General features: G+C 36.7%; 1 protein-coding gene and 1 long non-coding RNA gene across 2 annotated transcripts in view; both read left to right on the top strand.

Annotated features, from left to right (window-relative positions):
• Window positions 1-24,534, top strand: part of LOC135079280 (actin-binding Rho-activating protein-like) — a 53,206-nt gene that overhangs the window by 23,458 nt on the left and 5,214 nt on the right. Inside the window, exons 3-4 of the mRNA XM_063973899.1 lie at window positions 254-431; window positions 23,520-23,612. Coding sequence (XP_063829969.1) covers window positions 254-431; window positions 23,520-23,612 — 271 coding nt within the window. The remainder of the gene's footprint in view (window positions 1-253; window positions 432-23,519; window positions 23,613-24,534) is intronic.
• LOC135079114 (uncharacterized) lies at window positions 13,744-15,386 on the top strand. The gene is made up of 3 exons (XR_010258736.1): window positions 13,744-13,972; window positions 14,162-14,298; window positions 15,247-15,386. It is a non-coding gene; the product is annotated as an uncharacterized LOC135079114 (long non-coding RNA).

Below are 24,534 nucleotides of genomic sequence, written 5' to 3'. Positions count from 1 at the left end.
TTAATCACTGGCTGATAATTTGCTTTATAGAAGTGGGAATAAGATTGGCTTAAAGTTTGAAGATTAGCCTACTTTAATTTAAGCTTTTTGAAGCAAAGAACCATCTTTTTATCAGAAAAAATCTTTCTCCAGGGAATGAACTCAGAACCTCGGGTTAAGAAAGTTCAAGTTCCATTTAAAATAAACTTTTTTTAAGCATCGCGTTACAATATTGCGTTAAATAAATACAATTTACTTCTTTTGTCTTCCGCAGGCCTATTCCCGGATCGATGACGGAATACAGAGGGGCTGAAGCACAAGCGAGAGTGTGTTCAGAGATGAAGGAACTTTGTGAAATCATCAATGAATACGGCAAATCTCCCTGCAAAAGCCTTCTCCCACCAGAACTGAAAGACGCCACCAAAGTCATCTCATTCGGAGAATTATTTTCGGTAAGTTTTTATCAAATCTCAAAACACACAACACACAAAGAACGATTGAAATTATAACCTTTTTCGCGAAACTTAAAAGATCGAAATCTCAGGGAAAAAAGAAAACAGCCTAACTAAACAAAAACGCCTAGCTCTATTAAACAATTTAAACTAAGAAAATAATTGTATTTAAGTCTTTAAATTTAAAAAATTATAATAAAAATAAACTTTTTTAAAAACAAGCTTATATTCTGAATTTTCAGAAAGCTTGTATCGCGCATGGAATTTATTCCTCTTTTTCTCTGTTTGCGCTACAAGCTTTCGAAATTCAGAATATAAGCTTGTTTTTAAAAAAGTTTATTTTTATTATAATTTTATTTTACACTTTTTAGTTATATCTTAATCTCAGGACCCTGGACATTATCTAACACTAAAGTGCTCAAAAAGACAAATCCAACGAACCCAAACTCGATGAGTTTCCGCCGTTTTGTTTAGGAGTTCCTATGGCCACCTCCCGACTCCATCATCAGACCAGCTCAATGGTACCATAATATTGCATTGTCATCGTACTTACATAAGTATACCAAATTTCAGCTCAATCGGTTGAGGAGAACTGGTCTTAAATTCAGTTGCAAAATTTGTCCCACACATACTAACAAGTGAAGTCAATATAAAGCTTGTAAAAAGAAACTTATTTATTTAATTATGCCATTGACAAAAGATTATGCAAGTTTCTTGTGTTAAATTAAAATAAACCTTTCTACGTAATCTTTTAGAACGAATTTTACTCATCATGTCAACAAAAATCTTAACTAAATTAAATAAATAGAAGTGCCACTAAACATAACTTAATTTGTGTCTTGTAAGATTAGACATCGTAACTTAGTGTGTAATAGGTTCACTTACGGCCGAATACTGAAACGCTACTCAAATCTGTCACTCAGCTGACGGGCTCCTAAATTTAAGTATCCTTCAATTTTAAATGGTATTCTCAAACGCCACTCAACGGATTTGAAGCCGTGATCAGCCAAGCAGCTCTCAAATGTTTACATAATGGCAACATTTACCAAAAAAAGTATGTTTTCATTTACACAAATGATAACTTTGCGTTTTTTATCCATTACACGCAGCATCGTTTGTTTATGTATTGTCTTTTATGGAAATATACTCAATCAACTTAACATAGAACAGTTTATTTTTAGTTTTGTATTATATATAAATCTCGTTTTGTCATATAAAAAAATTAATGCTTGCATTTTTATTTAATTAAAAAAATAATTTTAAAGGTGATACTTTTTATTGTTGAAATCTATTAAGTGGCGATCGTGGACCGAAACGTAACCACAATTGACATTTATCATTGTTGACAGAGCATCAAATTGACAAATCAACAACTCTTGGAAATGCTGCTATGCGATGTCCCCTTATTCCTCAGAAATAGGCATGTTTATGTATAGCGATTTCATAGCAGCTATTTTGGTTGTTACTTCGTGCACTATACGATGCACAGTGGGCTGTTAGATGTGGAAGATATCACCTAGTAGATACACGTTCATAACTTCCCGTTGCGTAGAACAGTAGGGTTATAATAAGTATTTGGTCCACCCACTGGTTGTATGGCGTTTGGTGAGGGGTTTCAAAGAGCTTCCAAATTATGAATCCAGAAACAACACCGTTTCTTTAGAGACGCGGAACCTCGCTCGGAATTGCATGTCATTATAATAATATTTTTCAATAGCGTTCAGCCTTATTGCGTTCCTGCGATTAGATCTAGGTATTTCCTCAAGGCTCGAAAGAAATGATAATGATGACACACATTATTTACCACTATTTAGGTCGATTTAGGTATAAGAATAGGATTTAAGATACCGGGCAAGCACTCTCAAATTTAACAGCTGCTTAAGACGATTTGACAGTTGTTTGAGTAATGCTTAGCGTTGAATGGCGTTTCAGTATGCGAAAATTCATTTGAGTGGCGTTTAAGTGCAACTTAATTTGAGAGGTGCTTACAAATTGAGAACTGCTCAGATATTGTTTTGAGTATGCGAAATGTAAGTTTAGGAGCTGCTTAACTATTTGAGAAGCCGTCAAATATTTAAATGGCGTTTCAGTATTCGGCCGTTAAGGACCCAACTTAATCCTGCCCATTTAACTTCTAAAATGCCTTAACATATTATTAAGATAATATTATGTAAAATGTAGGTTGTAAGTAGATCAGACAGCCAATTTAAGCAAAAAATAAAAAATATACTCACAAAATAATTCGCTACATTTTTATTTGTAAAGTGCGCTTCATAAATGCGTAATTGGCTGAAAAAGGTAATCCACTTGAAGATTTTATATGACGTAGGCGCAATAAAAACGTTTTAATGCCCTCTTGAGTTTCTAAAGAACGAATAGCACAATTTGTTTACGATATTTCTCATAATTGAGATACTTTAAATGAATTTTATGAATATTATCATAACGTCTCAAAATTTGAAACAATGACTCGAGTAGGTAATCATAAAACTTTATGTTTGTACTACAAATCTGCCTCTTGACGCTGCTCAATAAAAAGTCCTCTTGTTCTTTGTTAGCGCCATTTTTAATTTAGGTCGATAACACTTTCTTTCTTTAACAAAGAAACTGAGACAAGACTAATTCATTTCACGTGCAGACAACAAGCACTACCTAAGTACTCTTTGATTTGTCAGGTATATTTATTTCTATGAAAATAATTAATTAGATTAACTTTAGGCTACACAAATTAACGAAAGTAGATTTAAATACATTTTCTGTTTTTTTTCATTTGGATTGGGTGAATCATGTAATGTTATAACGAGTCTTACTTAATCATCATCGTGATCATTTAATTCGGTATCAATCAACGCCTTAAAATATTATAGTCGAGAATTTGGCCTATTACTCTTCGGGCTAAACGAGTTGAGAAGGCCTGAGGTGGAATTGTGTAAAGCAATCGTTATCATTTGACAGTTCATAACGTACGATTATTTGTTTAACTTGACTTTATCGTACGTTATGAACTGTCAAAACTTACGATTGCTTTACACAATTCCACCTCTGATGCTAGTGTATGTTTTTCCCCTTAATCGCCTCTTACGTCAATTTCAACTCACAGATGAGTCTGTGTAATTGCAAAAGAAAATTTCTTTAAAAATTACGTTTTTAACTTCCGCAACAAAGACACCTGGCTAATTACCGGTCTAGTAGCGTCAGCAGTTGCCATTGTCTGCTAAAATTAAAACTGTTATGTCACGCCACCGGCGTTTAGCACTACGAAAATAAATGTTCGATGATCTTGACAAAACGCTGGGAAATGACCCAAGTAATGAAATTTTGCGACTACTTAGTTAGTTTTCTTTTTCTAGGCAAGCACAATAAGGTCCGGTTTCCACAAAGTCGGAGCAGAGCGGAGCGGAGCGAAAAAGTATTTGGAATAACCAATCAGATTACATTATTTCCACTTCTACCTCCGCTCCACACAGTCTTCTCTGCGCCGCTGTCAAATTCTATAGAAAAATTTGAAGGCCCTACACTTCCCCGTTCTGCTCCTCACTCATCACGAAATCTCAAAAACTACATGTGCTTGGAGTCGCAAATTTTGCATGGGGGTTCCTTTTAGAACGTAGATGCTCACTAAGGCGGGATTTTGCAAAATTCAACCTCTAAGGGGGTAAAACGGGATCCACGCGTACGAATTCGCGGGCAGCCGCTAGTCTAAAATGTGTTGTTAAGCTCATACGAGTAACTCACCAACGCCTGAACCAATTTTACCATTTTTTTAAATGTTCCTTGAAATCCAAGGATGGTTTTTACGGCGAGAAAAATTCGAATAATTTCCGGGAAAACCCCGGGCGGAAAGCTAGTACTAAATAAAATTACATCCGCTACTTATCAAGTTTCAAAAGACATAGCACTAAAGGAATTTCTTTCCTAGCTTTTCTCTTCTAGTTCCTTACCTTAATAAAACTTAGGTTTTACAGAGAAGAGGGTCAGCTTTATTGGATATCTTATATTACTGTGGCCTGGGAATGTGATCTGGAGGAATAACCCGAGAGTTATAGTAGGTACTTTGACTCAAAGCGGAGCGAACTTTATGACTAGCTGAGCCCGTGACTTTATATGAGAGGAAATATTTTTAGAGGCACATTTTAAAATCATGATTTCATTATAAAATCGCGTTTGGGTTTAAAGTTCCGAGTGCTAGTTCTGACTGCTGCAATCACAAACGATTTTTGCTTAAGTGAAGCAGCATTGCGAACACACAGCGTTGAGTAGAGCTCTGTGGTTCTAGTTTAGTTCCTGTGTCACCCTGTGTGTCCACGCACACTGTGAGACCTCATAGTAATGTTTGTTTAAACGGGCATAATACTTGCAAACGGGACAGGGTCATTATCAGAGTTATTCAATATCTTAGATCTTATCGTAGGAGATGATTGAAAAGAATTTCATTGTTTTAAGTAAGTACGTGTTACCAGGGTTATTTAAAGTTTCCAGTATAAGGATAATACATAATTTATACGTTTTTTGTGCCAATCAATATTAACCGTTTTGTTTAAGGGAGTGCGTCTAGTTTGCCATTCAAACTAGGTAATATTAATTTACATTCATCATAATCATCGTCATTACAGCCATAGGACGTCCACTGCTGAACATAGGCCTCCCCCAATAATTTCCAAGTTAATTTTTGATGCTTTACATTTTACCTATCAGTAAAAGTTTCAGATAACCCGATAGTGTAAAAAAAAAAACAAAAATTGTACATTGGCAACAAACATAAAGTTAAAAACAAGATTTGCTCTAGAATTACTCTTTTCTCGGTCGCGTAAATTTTGGTTCATCAAAGGAAACTTGCCCTAACTACCAGTATGTGCTCCTGTTATAAAAGAAACTTGTCACATGGAAAAGGGGTCTATATTTGTGATCAAAAGGTTATCTCAGTGGTCTCGAAGATTGAGAAAAATGAAAGCTTCCCTTTTGAAGCACATGGATATAATATTTTTAGTAATTTTTACTGAAATTCGTAAGAAACTACGAGTAATTATTGAAACACCAATTTAATAGATCAAAATGTTCTGCGTATACAATTTCAATTAACAATAATCAATAAATCTACTTTGTAGTATTCAAATAGAAAAGGATTATTTTTCTCATCACTTAGACGGTGTTAGTACCAGGTTAATTAAAAATACTCGGCAGTCGGAGACAAGTTTTTTTCTATTCTATTCAGAATGACGCGTTTTTAATAAAATAACAAAAGAATTTTATCGAAATTTACCGAACCGGGTGAAACATTATATTATTACTAGGTATAAAAGGCAGCCAACTTTGCAAATAGAAACATCATAATGTAAATAAAGTACCTGTCGCATATTATTCAGGCAACAATGAAATCAAAGCGGACGAAGTCGCGGAAAAATGTATAGGTACTATAAATTCCATTCCATACGATTCAACAATATGCCCAAGAAAGAACAATGCCCGTTATTCTTGTACAAACGACAGCACATCAAACAAACACAGTGGCGTCTTACCTCATTGTAATACAGGTTATTTTGCAACGAAAATGTAAAGCTTTATGTGCTCTCGACTGTGCCTTGAACGTGGCAATGAGAACGTTAACAATATTTGTGTTTATAATGATCTTGGCACGGAATGCAGATGATACATCCCAAAAACATTTCGGCTCAGGAAACTTTTCATTAACAACTCATACCTACATGAAACGGTGAATCTCAAAGGGACTTGGAACTACTTGGAAGGGCCATAAGGCAAAGTTTATGATTTTGTATTTTGGCATGATTATATTTTGGTAGCTAAGCGTTAAAATCCTCTCCCAGTTAGTCTTTTTGCGTTCAGTAGAGAGGATTATGCTATAGATAGTTTCATCCACGAAGACGCGCCCCACCATCCTTCCGCTAATGTTTGGTACACGCAAAATTATCTATGAGTGCACACGCGCACTACAATAATGACGCTCGGATTGCTCGGATCAAACTCCCCGCACCCCGCGCTACCCTCGACCAAAAATTGGTGGGAATACTCGTAGGTAGTCTACGTCACTAATTGGAATAAAATGTACCTCAGAGTTCAGGTTAGGAAACGTGCTACCGGACAATGTACTCGTAGCTAAATAAAATTAAAACTCGCTCCGTAGTTTTTGAGTCACGTTACAGACAACAAACACTGTAAAATAAAATGAATAAGGGCTCGCGCGCACGTGTGACTTTTGTCGTCGTATCTTTTTTGAAGTTCATGGACATGTATGGAAGTGCGCGCACGTAGCGACGGGTCAGTGACAAAAACTTTTTTCCTAACTCCATACAGATGTATGGAAGTGACAAAAAGTCACGGCGATAAAAGTCACCCGCGAGCCCTTAAGAGGTTCTAACGCCCGTATTCAAAAACGATGCTTGTTTAAGTGAAGCAACAAATTAAATCGAATGTACAGCGTTGAGTAGATCTCTGTGATTGGATAATGTGTCACCCAGTCACCCTGTGTGTCCACGCGTACTATGAGACCTCATAGTAATTTTTGTGAATACGGGCGTTAGGCAAGTGTTTTATTTGCGAAATTTAGCCTTTATAAATATATGTAGGTTCATAGTGTCAAATGGGACTGACCATTGGATGGTCATCATTTGCAGTAGAGATGATCAAGATGACGTCAATATTCAGACGCCAGATGCTCAAGTCAAACTTTAATATACACAATCCTTGCATCTGTTCTGAGTCTACAACTTGACCTTCTGTGATTTGACCGTCAATAAAACTCAATCAGAAAGTTTGAATAGTCCCGGCCAAGTTTAATGACCTTGGCCCCGCGGGGTAATGACCAAATTAATCAGAAAATGATAAGAAAAGCTCGAACTTTGAAATCGACTTCCGCACAATGTTTAAGCGATAATCAAGTAAATGTCTGGTGTCTCAAAATGTTACTCAAAATTTTTAGACATCAGACAAATACTGCAAATACCTACTTGCTAATTAATTAAAGTTGCTAAATAATAAAGTTCCGGTAAGAGAGCGGCGTGGGAAGATGTTTTTGTGACATCAAACGTCAGTGAAACTTCAAAATGTGCTTTGGATTAGACTTGTATGTTCTGTCACGTCATAAAATATCAGCCCTCCCGTGCCGCCCATATCGTAGATTCTGAGTCTCTGACTCATCTATGCACTGGATCTATAATACCCTAACCTGAATTTGTAAAATCGAGAAAAAAAGCTTTCTTAAATGCGAGAAAAATATTTTTGGTCGCTATAAATTCTCTTGTTATTGGAACCTGTTAAAGTCTAGTTTTTGTTTCTAAACCAGGAAAACATTGAAACCGTTATAACCTAGTAATAAAATGGATTCCAGTTCTTACAACATAACTGGATTATATCTTATCCTTTGTATTCATTCCTTTGTACATAAAATAAGATAGAATATTGAAATTAAAGCTGTAACTAAGGTACTTAAATACATACTTGTAATTCAATGCGAATAACAAAAGGGATTTGATAAAATCCAGCGTTGAAATAGGTCTATAAGAACTTAGCTTCTAAAATTTGTTGTTAAGGCCAATTGATACTTAATTTAATAGCCTATCTCCTTATAATACAAGTTGAGTTGCGTTCTCAGAACAATATAATACTATTATAGTCCAATCTAAAAGTCGACTTTTGTTAGAAAGAGACGAATTTTACCTACTTATCGACCATCGCATTATTTTAATACCTAAGTTTAAAAATTTAAGCAAATAAAATGCCAAAAAAATCTTACCTAAATTATTTTCAACCTATCACAAATTAGTTTCTATTTAATTGGTTTAAGAATAATAATATTCGCTCTTTAGCTAAAAAATGAAGGCATACACTTTAAAACTACCTGGCGATGGAAAATATCGACTTTGAGAAAGAGCTTACCAAATCAATGAACCTATGTATCCCAGACTTGATCCAAAAGCGGCCAGACAAGATCTTGTACATTTTAACGAGAAAAATATACCTAGTGGATGAAACAAGTGAATCACCAATCAAAGAGCAGACCAGGTACCTGGAAAATCATCTAAGAAATTTTGAGCCTAAAAGGATCAGGATTTACTGCCATATTTACACATGCGTAGATAAATACTATCAGATAGAACATCGGCTTACCGGAATCGGAAAATTGAAAGAGTAACCGAACATACTACAGTTTTAAGAGACTTAAATGCACTGAGAAGTCAAGGAATTTTGCAAAAGGTCTTCATCATAGACAGAAGAGATATACTCCGCCTAAAAAACTCATTTAATAGCAAGAAAACTCAAAAACTGGAACCAAAACCATGCCATTGACCATTTAATAACGAAATTCTATAGGAACCACAAAATATTCAAATCGATTGCAAAAACTACGTATTCCAATAAGAAACTTCAGATCGAAAGCAATTTAACCTACAGTGTACACATACAGCTCAACAAGCTCTGCTGCAACCTTGTCGGAAAACGGATTTCAACCAGAAAATTTGAATCTAATAAGATTTTTTTCAATGAACGAACGAATACATACTTTCGCCAAGAGCATAAAAACCTAATCCAACGAGGCAGTTAGCAATGTCTTTTGCCTCTAGAGGACAATATCATGGATATCTTGAAGACATCGGAAAATAATTTAAGTACTAAAAGAAATAAAAAATATCCACCGAAAAAAATCAACGAAACAGTGAAGAAATAAAAACCTAATGGAAACGATGGAAGAAACCCAATGTAACAATCACCCTGCATAAAGATCATTGAACTAAAAGAAATCATATTAGATTACACCAAGGCGAACCGTTTAATGTTAGGAAAATATGAACACGCTCCTAAAAATGCCGTTTTTAGTGGCCAGCCGTCCGCTTACCGCATCAAGCACAATCCAAGAAACGAAAGAGAGAAGACTAAATTAACCCACCATAAAAATAAATAAGAAAAGCAGCACAAGAAACACTAGGTATGGAAAAATAATGTCAAAAGACAGCGAAAAAGACGACAAAAACCCAGAACCGCATATATCGACTGAATAGTCAAAAGTGCAAACAAATCAAATAATCGAAGAGAGAAGATTTATTTAGGACAAAAAAAAAAAAGAAATATTCGACTCAGGGAAAACAGACAACAAAGAAGACGACAAAAACCCAAAACCACAGTTATCGCCGTAGTAATTATTAATAAAAAAACCAAAAGTGTCAAGTTTTTCAGAGGTTGTGGATAAATGGAACTAAAATTTAAACATCTACTATCCAAGAAATACAAAAGAGTGAACTCAATTATGACACAAAGAAATGAAGCATAAGAAATATCAAAAACTCAGTAGGTACCTACCTAACACAGACCTCAGGAGAAAAATGAAAATAGCCTAGCAGCAGTACAAGAACCAACACATCTCACCAACCGGACCGCCCGTCTTATCACAGAAACGCTCAGTCCTACCACCAATATCAAGAAAAGAAGCATAAAATCGGAAGAACAATGAAGCTAGTCTTGTAGCAGTACAAGAACTAAGAATAACCAAGCCGTCTCACTAAAAGCCAGATTAAGCTAAAGAAAAGAAATACAAGAAATGTTTTACCTATAGGAATATAGGCAGAAAATAAGACGATACAATTGGGAGAACAATGAAGCTAGTCCAGTAGTAGTACGAGAACAAAGAATAAACAAGCCACCTCCCACACCAAAGGCTAGACCGCCCATCTCATCGCACCACGCATTTAGTCCTTCCAACGACACTAAGAAAAGAAGTAGAAGAAATAAATAATCTGGAAGATACAGAGACGACAAAAACTTAGTACTGCAGACATCAAGAGAACAACGAGGCTAGTCTAGCAGCAGTATATGAACCAAGAACAACCAAAGCCATCTCATCAAAGGTCAGACCGCCCATCTCATCGCATCAACGCTCAGTCCTATCAACGATAACCCGTCTTTACCTATTTTCCTAGACCAGGCTCAGGATGCATATCTACTTGGTTGTGGTCGACCGGTTGCGGTTTAAAAGACGCAGCGGCTAGTCGGCCGTCCTCTCCCATCCCAGAGCGTGTCTTTCCTTAAAATCGTGCCCCCTGGTATACCGGTTTGACCGGGACAGGCCTCGTCCTGGCTGGGTCGGCACTATCGTATCGTATCGTATCGTATCGCAATCATGTAGTATCTTTTGCCTTGCCACGATCGATCGACTGGTTGGGTCCACCCCTGCTCGAGGGCCAGACTAAACTCGGCTCAGGAAACAAGGCCCAAGGGGCTAAATTGTGAGAAAGCTTTAATGAAAGTTTCTAGACTGCTGACCTACCTGTGGTTATAGACTAATGTTTGCTATTGAAATTCGAATGCCAGACTTCTAAAAACATTTTTTAGGACAATTACATTTATAAATTACCTGCCTACATTGCTCGATTTGTTTGTTGATTCTGTCAACATTTTTCACATAATTTTGTTAATTCCGAAGCATTGTATGCACATTAAACACTCAGCGACTGTCTTTTACCAGGCCTGGCTCACTCCGCGCGGTACATCCGATAATTACCTACAGCGAAGCGCCCCGCTGGCGGGTATTATATCAGTCGAGTGTCACGCGCGCGCTCGTCAGGACGCTGGCGTGCGTTGTAGTATGATTATAATTCTATGATCGAAGTATTATTTAAAAATTGACATAAAGAGATAGAAATATTGTGCGGCGTTCGGGTGTTTAAATTCGAAAAGTAATCTACCGGATTCATCTTTTTTTTCGCTTCCCAAAGATGCTGAAAGGTATGTTGGCCATGTAGGTAATCAATAATTCTTAGGATAGTATAGGAACCTAACCTACTATGACTACTGCTCAGAATGCGTTCGTTCGTTTCAGCCAAATGACGTCCACTGCTGGACAAAGGCCTCTCCCAAGGTTTTCCATAATGAATGCATACTTACCTACATACGTACCTCATTACAGATAAGTAGATTAATTATTTTTTCACTAGACAGCAACCCTAACAGCGTAAGAAGAGTTCAGAGGCACGCGATAGAAAGAGACAAAACTTGTAGGTGAATAAAATTGTAGGTACGTAGTGCTGTGCGAGCTGAATTCCACTGTATCGCGTCGTAGCAAGACTCGCATTTATTTAAATCGTCTTGCGGAGTAATCCTTCTGTACCTGTACTATTACTTATTCTGTGCTTTTACATCGAAATGTTGTACCTAGTCAATCATGACATCGAAAAGTTGCTTTAAGCTCCAACTCCTATTCGTCAATGCATTAGACTGTTACTGGAACAAACTATTTGTCACCACATCAGGCTAAGTTACTGGAATAAACGTAACTAGTTGTATCTATTGTTTGTTTGTACCATAGAACAGAAAAAACGTTCTGTGATTTATATCATTTTTATGCCGCATATCTATGGGAGAACAAAAAGAAAAAGAAACACGTCTTACACGCTTTCCTTGTCTTAATGTGAATAACTTTTCTCAGACACAAAAGCCAGTCAAGGAACTTTTCCACGCTAATTTAACAAAATTAAATATCTCTTTCTAAACGTTAAAATTGATATAAAAATTCGCATCAGACTTTTGTATATCAAATAAATTGGGCGTAAAGCATATTTAAACGAGGTCTAAACGTTTCGGCGAATGTTGACGTAAACAACAGATCGTTAACCTTGACTCATATCGTTCATTAATAAAACTATCAACGGATTAGGATGCTTCAAGGCGATGGAATGTTTTGTTCTTTCGTTCCTATTCCTTCGGACTTTTATTCAGCAAACCTTCTGATAGAGTAAAGTAACACTCATAGATACAGATATAACACGCATACTACACGGTGTTACAATTTTATTTGCCTACACTCATACATTCACGTTGTGCCACAGTATAGTTTGTCGATCAGAGGTTCTGTCGTGCAATCGTTTGTCGAGCCTAAGTAATGTCGCGCTGGGGTTTGTCGCCCCAAAGTCCTGTCGTGCTTTCGTTTGTCGAACCATCGTTCTGTCGCGCTAACGTTCGTCGAGCTGATGTGCAATCGCACCATCGATTGTCGGCATAACGTACTGTCGCCACTACGTTTGTAGCACCTTTGTTTGTCGCAACTATGATATATCTACACTCCGAAACATCGTTCTGGTTATGTTACGTTTTATTTGCATGAAAACAGCGCCGGTGTACAGTTTTACTCGCATAGGGATTACGATTACTTTGTGATTATGATAGTCATTCGTGCTTAGAGACTGGTTATTGTCTAAATGTTTGTAGAAAATCATGAACCGGTGAATTTTGATCCTTAGACGTCATGGACTGTGATGTTTAGGCATCTCTCTGCTGTTGTTGTAGTTTGTCTTATATTTTTTAACAGTAACGGGCAAGCTCTTAGCTTCCATCTTATTTAATGCAAAGTGATAATAAGGCCGAAAGTGGAAGCAAGCTTCACAGGGGAACTGTCTGTCTAACATAGAACTTATATTATCAACTTATATGCTATTTTTTAGAAGAAACTTATAATTTTCGAAAGTATTTTTAGAAAGTGACATTCATGACGATATCACCTTAATTTTGTGATAAGTTTCTCACAAATCTATTTCGGTGCTAATTTATTAGTGTCTGACCTACACTCGTCCCAAATGTTTACCTTACAGGTACAAGTTTCGCAGAATTTAGAAAATTACATTGGTATTAATAGGTTAATAGGATTTACGGGACTATTCCCACCTCTCGTTCCCACGGCTGCAACTCCTGTGTAGCCAGGCTCTACAGCTTGACCGCCATAAAAACCCAACCAATGAAGGTCAAGTTTGTCCCGGGCCCGGGGGAAAGTTAAACTGTAATTGGACCCGCAACGAAATTAATCAGAAGAACATTGGAGGAGTTCGAAATTAAGGTTCGACTTCCCTCCATTGCAAAGCGGATGATAGGTTAATAGGATTTGGTATTTACCATTTTCGCCGACAGACTCCTACCTATCTAATGAAGCTAAAATTCAGAGTATACAGGATCTAATAATGCAGTATACCGCGAAACTGGACTGTCGTTTGAAATTCGAATTACAAATTCAAACAGTGCCTCTACCATGAGTTGCCATCGAAAACTTGTATTCGTATACTACAGTCGATAGAGTTTAAACGTGGATCGATGAAGTTTGCATTAAAATCATACCATGAGTTCAATTACCGTATACTTTACTCGCCAGCGATAATTCGATGGTTTTGTGATGTTATGTTGGTGAGCATGTTAACGTATCCAACTTCACACTCTATGAATGGATGAACGAAAGAACGAATGCCGCTCCTTTCTAACTATATAGAAAAGATAGAGTAGGAAATAACGAAAATGTCAAAAATAACACTGCAAAATTTAAGTGTCCTAGAATAGTGCTTAAAGCTGAATTAACATGATGATTTTAATTTGTATTGTTTATTTCTTGTCATTGCGACTTTGACGCAGCTGTTGTCATGACAACAGACAACAAAACATGTTTTGTTGAAGAATTATTGATGAATAATTTTCCACAAAAAATTGGATTTTAACCAGGATAGGAAAATGAGAACCTGCGCCTATCCGTTTAAACCGATTGTAGAATTTATGGAAAGGTAAGTTAAGTAAAAATAAACATACTATGTAGTGGAGGAATTTCGAAATTAAACGAATAATTTTGAGCTGGTTTTTTTGGAGAAATACAACCTTTCCAGCATAACTTCCACGTGCCTAGCTAAAATTCAGTAGGTAATATGAGTGGTAGACTTATATTTTCTAGATACAATAAAGTTGTTTTTCTATAGATGGCGATCTGAGTATGTCCACTGAAGGGCCCCAAGAACGAGCCAACAATAGTCAACGGTGGGTGGAACTAACGGACACGCGAACGTGAAATGCTGATGCCACCGGCGACACCAAAACTACTGAGAAATTGAGAAAAGTGTGTATAAATACCTACTACTATATTCATTTCGATTGCTTTTATCTTATTTCGTCATTATTATTTGTAATGTTTATTTGTTAATAGGGTTTCTGCTCGAGCTTTCTCGAACTCGAGAAAACTCGAGAAATTTGGCTTCATTCGAGACGAGAAAAAAATTACCGGAGCTCGAGAATTCTCGAGTTTCGATTTTGAAGCTTTAATATTCTTGAAAGCCTATTTTCTTAGACAAAAGTAAGTTTTTAATTATTTAATAGGTTAACGTTGCGTTTAGACTGGCCTAGTCTTTCCTTTTTTTAACTAATTTGATTTGCAAGTAATGATCTTAACCGAAACTAATAATGTTCACCTACGAGTATGCTATATTTTATTATGTTTGTATAACTGACTGATTTAAAGACTGAAATTTTTTTGTCAACTATCTGTTAGTTTAGGTACTCGTAAATACGTTTATTCAAGTCGTTATCTTTAAGTTTAAAAATTTATTTAAAAGTTTTATTTTGTTTGTAAATGTAGGTTTATTATCGTAATTTTTCTATTAATTTGGACTTGTGTTCTTTGGAAAACAAGTGATTCAATTGGAGCTCCAGATATGTATGGTTATTAAACCTTAAAGTACACGCGACTTTATGACTTTTGTTCCTTTAATAATATAAATTATCCTACTAATATTATAAATGCGAAAGTTTGTGTGGATGTCTGGATGTTTGTTACTCTTTTACGCAAAAACTACTGAACGGATTTTGTTGAAACTTTACAGTATTATTGATTATAACCCAGACACATTATAACATTAATAAAAACCCGTGTTTTTATTAAATTTCAACCGATTTCAACAGTTTTAATTAAAAGACTCGAGACCCGAGAAAACTCGAGACTTTGGCCTCGAGAATTCCCGAAACTCGAGAAAAAAAATAAGTCGGGAAATCAGAAACCCTATTTGTTAAGGTGTGGAGTGACTTTAAACAGCAAGAAGAAGGCAACTCGCATACACAGAGCTGCCAAGGGAACACTGGACTGGTGGCGGTCCAGGTTCTTCCCTGAAGCCAAAGGGATTAGAGCAGAGTGCTTACCTACTTGTAAATTAAACCCATCAAAAACAATACTTGTCAAAAAAACCAAGTCTCGCAACTCAGTTGTTCTACGGTAAAAAGTTGTGAGATCCATGTAATACCAAGTCCAGGCCAGGAAATCTTTAACGTTTTACATAAATATATTGACTTGGCCATCGCATGAAAACACGTGTAAATTAAATTATTTAGTGCGATGGCCAAGTCAATAATTTATGTAAAACGTTAAAGATTTCCTGGCCTGGACTTGGTATTACATGGATCTCACAACTTTTTACCGTAGAACAACTGAGTTGCGAGACTTGGTTTTTTTGACAAGTATTGTTTTTGATGGGATCTCATTTCTTTTTGTATTTTGTAGACAGCAGTTATGTATCTAGAAAACTGGACCGAAATTGAAAAATTTTACTCGACTTGGCGGTTGCACTACCGTGCCCCCAAATATCATTTCTTTTTGTATTTTGTAGACAGCAGTTATGTATCTAGAAAACTGGACCGAAATTGAAAAATTTTACTCGACTTGGCGGTTGCACTACCGTGCCCCCAAATATTTTAGTTTTTCCTTGATTCATACACCAAACACTACTTATATTCCAAATTTGAAGCTTCTAGGTCTGCTAGAAGTGCCTTAGAGTTTTGATGATCGGTGAGTCAGTGAGTCAGTGAGTCAGTGAGTCAGTCAGTGAGTGACAAAATTAAGTAACTTTGACCCGTTATAATTCTTAAACTACTGGTTCAAATTGAATGAAATTTTAAATATACCGTGTCTTTACAATGCCTGCATAGCTAATGAAAATTCAGCCTTCTAGTTTTATCCACAACGAAGTTACAGGCGGTCGAAAATGGCCTGAATTGCTTCGAGAAAAGGATGGTACGGCCGTGCCGCTTTTTTGCTCGACTTGGTGGGGGCACTGCCGTGCCCTCAGATCCGTAAAGACCTAGGGGTAACTGGATGGATATACCTACCTTATTATTGTAAAACTTAAGATATTATAATTAATTAAATACATTATATTGTTTTAATCTTTCATGGTCACTAAACATACATGGTAGCAATCTCGTCAGTAATAATAAATAAGTAAATACATAATACATATTAAAAATGCGAAAGTTTGGATGTCATGATGTCTGGATGTGTGTTACTCTTTCACGCAAAAACTACTGAACGGATTTTGATAAAACTTTACAGTATTATTGTTTATAACCCAGATTAACATATAGGCTATAATTATGACGATCTGTGACAAACTAAATTCACGCGGACGAAGCCGCGGGCAAAAGCTAGTTGAAAATAAAATGATTAATTTTTATTGACTATTTATTTCACAAAACCTAATAGGTTCATAATACACAGACAGATTAAAAACAAAAGTAAATTTCAACTTATGAAAATATTCATTGTCGGCTTAACTTTCTATCATGATCTCGTAAGGCTGCGTTTCCACCAGAGATGTGCGAGGACGTAAAGAACCAATAGAATCGCTTCATTTACCTCGCCTCGGTCAGCACATCTCTGGTGGAAACGGCTCAGGCTGTACAGCACTAATGAGCATTTTCAAAGCTCTGCTACACATCCTCGTACGATACATTTTCCTCGCACAGCTTTGGTGGAAACCCGCACACATTTTCACAGCACAGCTAGACATCTTCGCACGACACAATTCCCTCGCATATCTCTGGGAAATGCAGCATCCTCTCCCTCCCCCAAGGATCTCCACAATGTGCCCGCATCCAGGTTCTTCCCGCGACATTCACCAGATCGTCGGTCCACCTAGTGGGAGGTCTGCCCACATGCTGATAACATGTTCCATCGTAATAAACTTCTTTCCGACATAATTTAATAAAGAAAACACCTAAAACCACAATTTTATTTTGCTTCTCACACGTCAATAAGCCAGTGAGTTACGTTACTGTGACAGCTAAGGTATTTTTCGATGACAGCTTTGAAAATTGCAACTCATGGTAAGTTATTTGTATGAAACTAAATAAAAACTTTAGTCGCTATCGTATTCATTTAGATAGGTTTTTTACCTAACGATTAGAGATGAACTCATGGTAGTGTTTTTAGTTTTGCTGTGGTTCTGCTACTAACCGCCAGAGGCGCTGTACAATTTGCCATACATTTTTTTACGCTCTCGATAGCGAGATGCTCGGTAGGTAAACTCATGGTAGAGGCACAGATCGGTTTTCGGGACACTGAACAACGGGATGTTCGTGTGAATGTTAATATTAAAACACGTATGTATACTTAGGTACTTACTAAACGGGATAATGCAAAAAACCGTTTCTGAAAAAAACAGGACGTGTCAGTACAATCTCTAAAATCTCTAATTCTCGAAAGTGATCTGAGTTTGTACAGTCATCGTCAAATAGTAACACCCAAAGTACCCAAAAATTTCGCAACACGTCTTTGTTGCAATTGGAATAAGGTTGTGTTTTCAACTTATTGTCATTTTGGATATCACGAAATATTTGACGCTGACTGTACCTATAGCGAGAACTCATAAAACATAATTTCGTTTCAAAGTCGCACCTAATACGCCTGCCTAAGGTACTCTATAAATAGCCAATGTGTCCCTCACACCCTGTATTTGTAATATTTATTATGACTTTATATTCAGCTACAGGAAATCATAATCGATTTATAACGTTCAAAATTGGAACCTGGGACAAACAGGAGGTCATCCATCATCCGACAGATGATGCGTCCAGTGACGTCACGGGCATTCCGCGTCGCAACTCCATGGCCAAGATTTAAATTTGGACTTGGTTTACTAATGCCACAGTCAGTACGCGTTGTTTTGAATGAGTCATTCTGATTTTAAATGTATTCCTTTGTTAATAAGTCATATATTTCATTGGGTTAATTGGCCTTTGTAGAAGTCTGAAACATCGCTAACTACGCATTCTGTGTGGAAAATCAGTCAGTATTCAGCATCGTTAGGCTTAGTTTTATGAAGAAATAATTCTTCTTCTGAAGAAGATAAGTCTTTTTAACCAATCAAATGTAGCAAAGGCATAAAGTCGTGTAACGTCTACGACTTTTACAAATTAAAGTTCTTTATTAGTATGTAAGCAATCAAGCGTAGGTTGGGCATGCCTCCTAACTAGGTGGACCGACGACCTGGAGCCTAGGATGCGCGCCGCGATAAGCGGTTATCACGCCATTTTATCGACTTTTCCCGTACATTTTGACATCGATAAAGTTATTGTACTTTCCAACTCCTGGATGCGGACAGCGCAGGTTGTTATGGAAATCCTTGTATGAAGCCATTGTCCAGCAGTGGACGTCATTTGGCTGATACGTACGAACGAAGCCAATTTCTTAAGTTACCCCGAAAAGTTCGGTTATCGTAAAATAACACGGAATGTTTTTCTTTATAAACCATTTCCCTTCACTGTTTAATATAATATACATACGTTTCTTCGCGAAGGCCAAATACTTACTCAACAAACTGAGAGATTTATTTTGAACAAAAAAGTTCCATCTTACTATTCAAGAATACTCCTTCAGTTAAGTAGGTTCGCAGACAGACTTGAATTTCATCATACGTTATTAGCGAAAATATACTATATTGAAAGCAAATTGTCTGAAGAATATTGTTTTTAATATAATGCTAAGCACATACTTACTTCTTTGGGCGTTGTTGTGATGTATAAATGATGTAGGAAAGTTCATAGAATGATATCAAAGTAAAATATTATTAGAATTTGTCATGGCAAAGTTTATGGACCTTGCCAAAATTATCTTAAACCCGTATTCACAAATATTACTATGAGGTCTCACAGTGCGCGTGGACGCACAGTGTCACACACGAACCAATCACAGAGCTCTATTCAACGCTGTGAGTTCGATTTGCTGCTTCACTTAAGCAAGCATCGTTTGTGAATACGTGCGTTAGATTGGCTATTGCCAATTTAGCGAACATTTGCAAGAAATAATCCCTAGAAGTTGTTTTTTGGTAAATATTTATGGTTTTACCTAAGATTATCAACTTTTACTTTAGCAACAATGGTAATTGTCCCAAAAAAATTTTTTCAAAATAGCTGATTAATTTTCTCGCTGTCAGCATTGATGAAAAGCATAACCATTCCTGAAAATTCTTAAAAACAACCTTTTTGTCTTAGTTGCGGACACTACCTCGTTTTATTCTTTCTCTATGTTTTTCCTTTCACCACACACGTCTATTAGATGCCGGCAATTTAATGTTTCTTCGACGGAAAATACTTCGAAGCCAGCTTTTGTCTTGAACCTCTACAAAGCATGAAGCAAGAGCTAACTTATCATTTAGCTAATTATGTTATTTTCGTCTTTGAGACTCTTCAATTTAAGTTCGTAATGAACAGACGATAGCATATTATTATCAGACTACATTTGAGTAGCAAAAACGCTTTTAATAAAACTATGGAAATATTCATCACCATTTCAGCCACAGAACGTCCACTGTTGAACATAGGCCTCCCTCAATGATTTCCTTATCGCGCGGTTGGTAGCGGTCTGCATCCAGCGCCTTTCTGCTACCTTTATGAGGGCTATAGAAATATTCCATATGTGTAACTTGGTCTGTCTTTATATAGGAATCATGGGTTATAAATCTTTGTTTTACAGTCATATTGCGGCCTACTCCAAAATCGAAACTTCGAATCCCGGCCTCCCTTGCTTTATTTTTCCACTAAAAGTTGTTTACTTCGATATTTTATGACAAACTGATTAAGATCTACTGCTATAAAGCTTAAGGTCTCTATTTGATTTGGTCTAAAATGCAAATCAAACGAACTAAGGCTGAGTTACACCATCTCAACGTCAAAAATCTCTCAAACTCCATAAAAAAGCACCGGTTATTGTTACGGTTAAAATAAGGTGGTGCAACTTAGCCTAAGTGTTCAACGAAGAACGTTTAAGACCACAAATCATTATTTTAAAGGTAAAAACGGATAGTAGTTTCGTTGAGTTTCGTGCACGAAATTGAATCGAACCCTCGACGCCTGGCGTAGTACATAATATACTCGTAATAGGTATCCGTTGTTACGTCTCACGCGATACATGTACTTATAGGAGTACTTTATTAAATTGCCCGTCCTTTTCGAATTGCGTACTTCATATAGACCATAATGACCAATCGTAACCGACATAATCCAATACATATAACGGTATATAATAACGGTTTATGATATTATAATATGAGTGTGGATAAAAATAAAACGAGTAGAGAAGATCCAATAAAGTAATTCTGGGAAAATCTTAAGATGTGGGCGCAGTCTGATAATAATCGTCACCATATGTACTTATTACAATAAACTAGGTTTTGTCCGTGGTTTCGTTCACGTAGTTTTTACCCGACTGCGCCAGAAGGAGGGTTATGTTTTTGGTCTATAGAGTCAGAGAGTATCTTTACAGAACGCGTTACCCTTTCAAAAACTCTTAAAACTCTTAACCTACCAAATCATCTATGATCTGATGTCCCAGAGGTATGGGAGTGGTACAGTTCGGTGTTTTTAAGACGGTCAAACGTCAGCGAGACTTCAGATCCGTCGTATGCTCTGTCACGTCATATTATTATGTCAATGTCACCCCTCCCGTGCCGCTCCCATACTTCAAGCACTGTGCCCCGATTACGCTAATTTTTAACGTCTCCAATACATACGCGCTTCTTTTCCAGTTGCGCTCCGTTTTTCATTCCAGCTGACGTGCAAATTCGGTATCACGGTAATGGACGTACCTTCCTAGTATTTTCATTGTCACATGAGATATTTAGCTTTACGTTTACGTCTATGCTTAGTTTCAACTAGCTGTCAAAACGACCGCGAAACGGATTTGTCAAAACAGCTGATGTTCGGGGCCCTGACTCGGTTAAACTAACGTAGCATAGCTCTTGGTCTCCAATTCGTATAACAAAATCCATCTAATTTATTTTTTATTTTCATAAAAAAAGCTTTAGTCCTTCTCCAAGGTCTAACTACGAGTATATTCAAATTAAGTCGTTAGGTCTGTAGATTAGGCGTGAAAAGTTAGCAGACAAACAAAGAGACACAGAGTTAGTTTCGTATTTATAATGTGATTTATCACGGATTTATTAAAGTCTGGGACGGTGTGTTTATTTAGTCTAGTCACAGACAGTGGTGTATGATTTTTCATTCGGTTTGCACTAATAGAATGATGGATTAGCTTGTTGTCACGGAGACATCCCGTTTTTTGCAGGATCCCGTTTACTACACCTATAATGTGTTTTAATATTAACATTAAATTTCACGCTTCCATCTTTGGCCTGGTCATAGTGGTCATCCATAATCAAAATCAAAATCAAATCAAAATCAAAAATATTTATTCAGTTTAGACCACAAGTGGCACTTATGACATCACATCCCATCAGATGAGATGCAAGCCAAGATCTTACTTCATCATCATCATCGTCATTTTAGCCATAGGATGTCTACTGCTGAACATAGGCCTCCTTCAATGAATTCCACAAAGGCCGGTTGGTAGCCTTCATTAGATCTTCCTTGTTCTGGATAAAAAACATACAAAATTAGTTCAAAGGAGCCTAATATCGTACACTTAGCGCTATTAACCTTCAAATACAAATCCTATATCGCTATAATGGAATCTTGTCATAATGGAATGGAAATAGCATTTACTGGTTCCTCTTGTTTATATGTCCATTCCAATCCTCTGACGGCGTATTCGTAATTAGAAACGTGCGCGTATGCAGCCCTTTATGGTAACAGGAATAAAGACTGATTTACATTAGCATCTGACGTCAGATTCATCAGTTTCACGAGTAAACATCTAATTTCATGTGCGCAGTGACATTGAATGAGTGCGGTTATGTTTATAGCTTGGATCTCATAATTTAACCTGTTAAATAATCTAATTGGGTCTGATATAGGATACCTATTGGTTAAATCGTAGTATTTCGTAATGATAATATTTTAAGGCTACCTACACAATAAAAAAATGTATTTATTGCCTTGGAACCATTAAACATAGGTACAGGAAGTATACAAAACAAACTGTCGTGCATATTCCATCACATATTTATGGCAAAAACTAAGAGTTAAAGACCAAGGTAAACACAGAGGCTTTTGTAGTTAGGTAGGCTAGGTTATAGATCGTTTCATCCACGAAGACGCACCCCACCATTCTTTCGCTAATGTTTGAGTGTTATCGGTACACGCTAAATTATCCATGAGTGCACGTGCACACTACAATAATGACGCTCGGATTGCTCGGATCAAACTCCCAGCACCCCGCGCTTCCCTCGACCAAAAATTGGTGGGGCACGTCTTCGTGGATGAAACATGAAACGATCTATACTACTTGTACTATTTCGCTCCAAAAATGTACAGTCTAATGAGCGATCTGATACTGTTTTATTTAGGAGAAACCAATATTTGCTAATATCCTCCGAAAAAGAAACCAAAAGTAAATACCTAGGTACTCCAGTTTGCGTAGTTACAACTTTCTTTTTTCTTTCAATGAAATCAGCTGACTTGAATGTTGTAACGAAGTTACAATTAGCAAATCTTTTTGGTGAATAAGTACTTAGCTGAGGTTTTATTATAAATCCGAGATATCTCCCAAAATACTCGCGGGATACGTTTCCTTTCGGTCCGGATCGATAGACGTCAGTCTTAAGTAAATATTGTTATTTTCCATCAGTTTGTATTGGAATCTTTGATATTAGAATATCATCGGGAAGATGACGCAAAAACTCGGGATTGAAATTAAAATGTAAATAACGAAAGGAACTGAAAAGAAAAACCTATAGCAAAATAATCAAATCAGTATCATTACTTGGATATTAAATATTTTATCTATACTATGCATGGCGCTATTCTCATTTTTTACTGTCAATTTAATATTTGAGGTGCCAGACTTACTATTGGCACCTTTTGATTTTTTGAGGCTGAAAGTCCGAAAGCAAGAAAGAAAACTTTAAAAAAAAATTTTGCTCCTATGGAGCCTTTACATGTCTCATTCTTTTTGCCCAATCAGAATCCGAATACCAAATATCTAAATGCCAATTATACCAATTTCGAAAACGAGCCTTAGGTACATAATTTTTCCGAAATGCAGCCATTCCGTGAAATAATAAATCATTTTCTTTAATCACATACCTACCTACCTAATTAATGTTTTTCTTGTTACAGATATACACGGTGATTTCAGACAAACTCGTCGGCATTTTGCTGAGGTCTAGGAAACACCAGCTGACCTTCTTCGAAGGAGAAGTTTTATTCCAAGTAAGAACATTTTCATACAGATAAAATTCTGAGTAAGGAAGCTATACTGCTATCTAAAGGAGCTTACACATTGCGACTTTCTGACGACACACGTTTGACAGTTGCCCAACTGCATTGCGATTGTATCGCTGCTTTTAGTAACACCGGTGTATAAAGGTAGATATTTTGCAACTGTATCGATGCTGCATCGCGACTCGATTGAAGAATCTTCCGGCGTTTGTTTTTTTTTTTTTGAAGGGACGCGCGCTGGAAGCTTTAACCCTCAATTTGCATGGTAGGTCCCAGGGACTCCATGTGAAACTGTTTTGGTTCATAATTTTTTTCAATACGCGAATAAAGTGCTGTGCGCTTGAGTAGCTTCCTTTGGTGTCGTGGCCAACTCGGGGGCGAGAGGTCGTCTGCGTGCGCATCACAGAAAGTTGAGTAATTGACACTTGCGGAGTCCCGTGGACTCCACCATACACTTTGCGTAACAAAATTTTTTATTATGATATTATTATTTTTTTTAAATTATGGTTTATTTACGGTTTGAGTGGATCAAAAAAGCATCAAACAGTCACAATACATGATTTATCAATACGTTAGATGGAAATGAGGCCTCAGATATGAGGGACTGGGAAGAAAGTCTAGAAGAAAATGCAGACGATGAAGAAAAAGAAGAGGATTTTACATCTTACGTCCCGAAAGATTTGTTTTGATGATTTTGTATTTTGATGATGTGTTTTGATGAATTAAAAGAAAGACTGCTTATTTTGAAATTCATTTCACAAAAATATGCTTGTATTGTTCGAAAAAGTTTGGCAGGCAATGTGCTGCTCGTAGTAGCTACTAAGCCATTGCACGTTTTTTCGTGTTAATTTTTTTCTAACATTTTACATATTATTTATGAAGAAGACTGTTATGTCCACATAATTTACAGAGA

The sequence above is a fragment of the Ostrinia nubilalis genome, chromosome 16, assembly GCF_963855985.1.
Source record: "Ostrinia nubilalis chromosome 16, ilOstNubi1.1, whole genome shotgun sequence".
Lineage (NCBI taxonomy): Eukaryota > Metazoa > Arthropoda > Insecta > Lepidoptera > Crambidae > Ostrinia > Ostrinia nubilalis.
The sequence above is the reverse complement of the archived record's forward strand: the minus strand, read 5'-3'. Positions and strand labels throughout refer to the sequence as shown.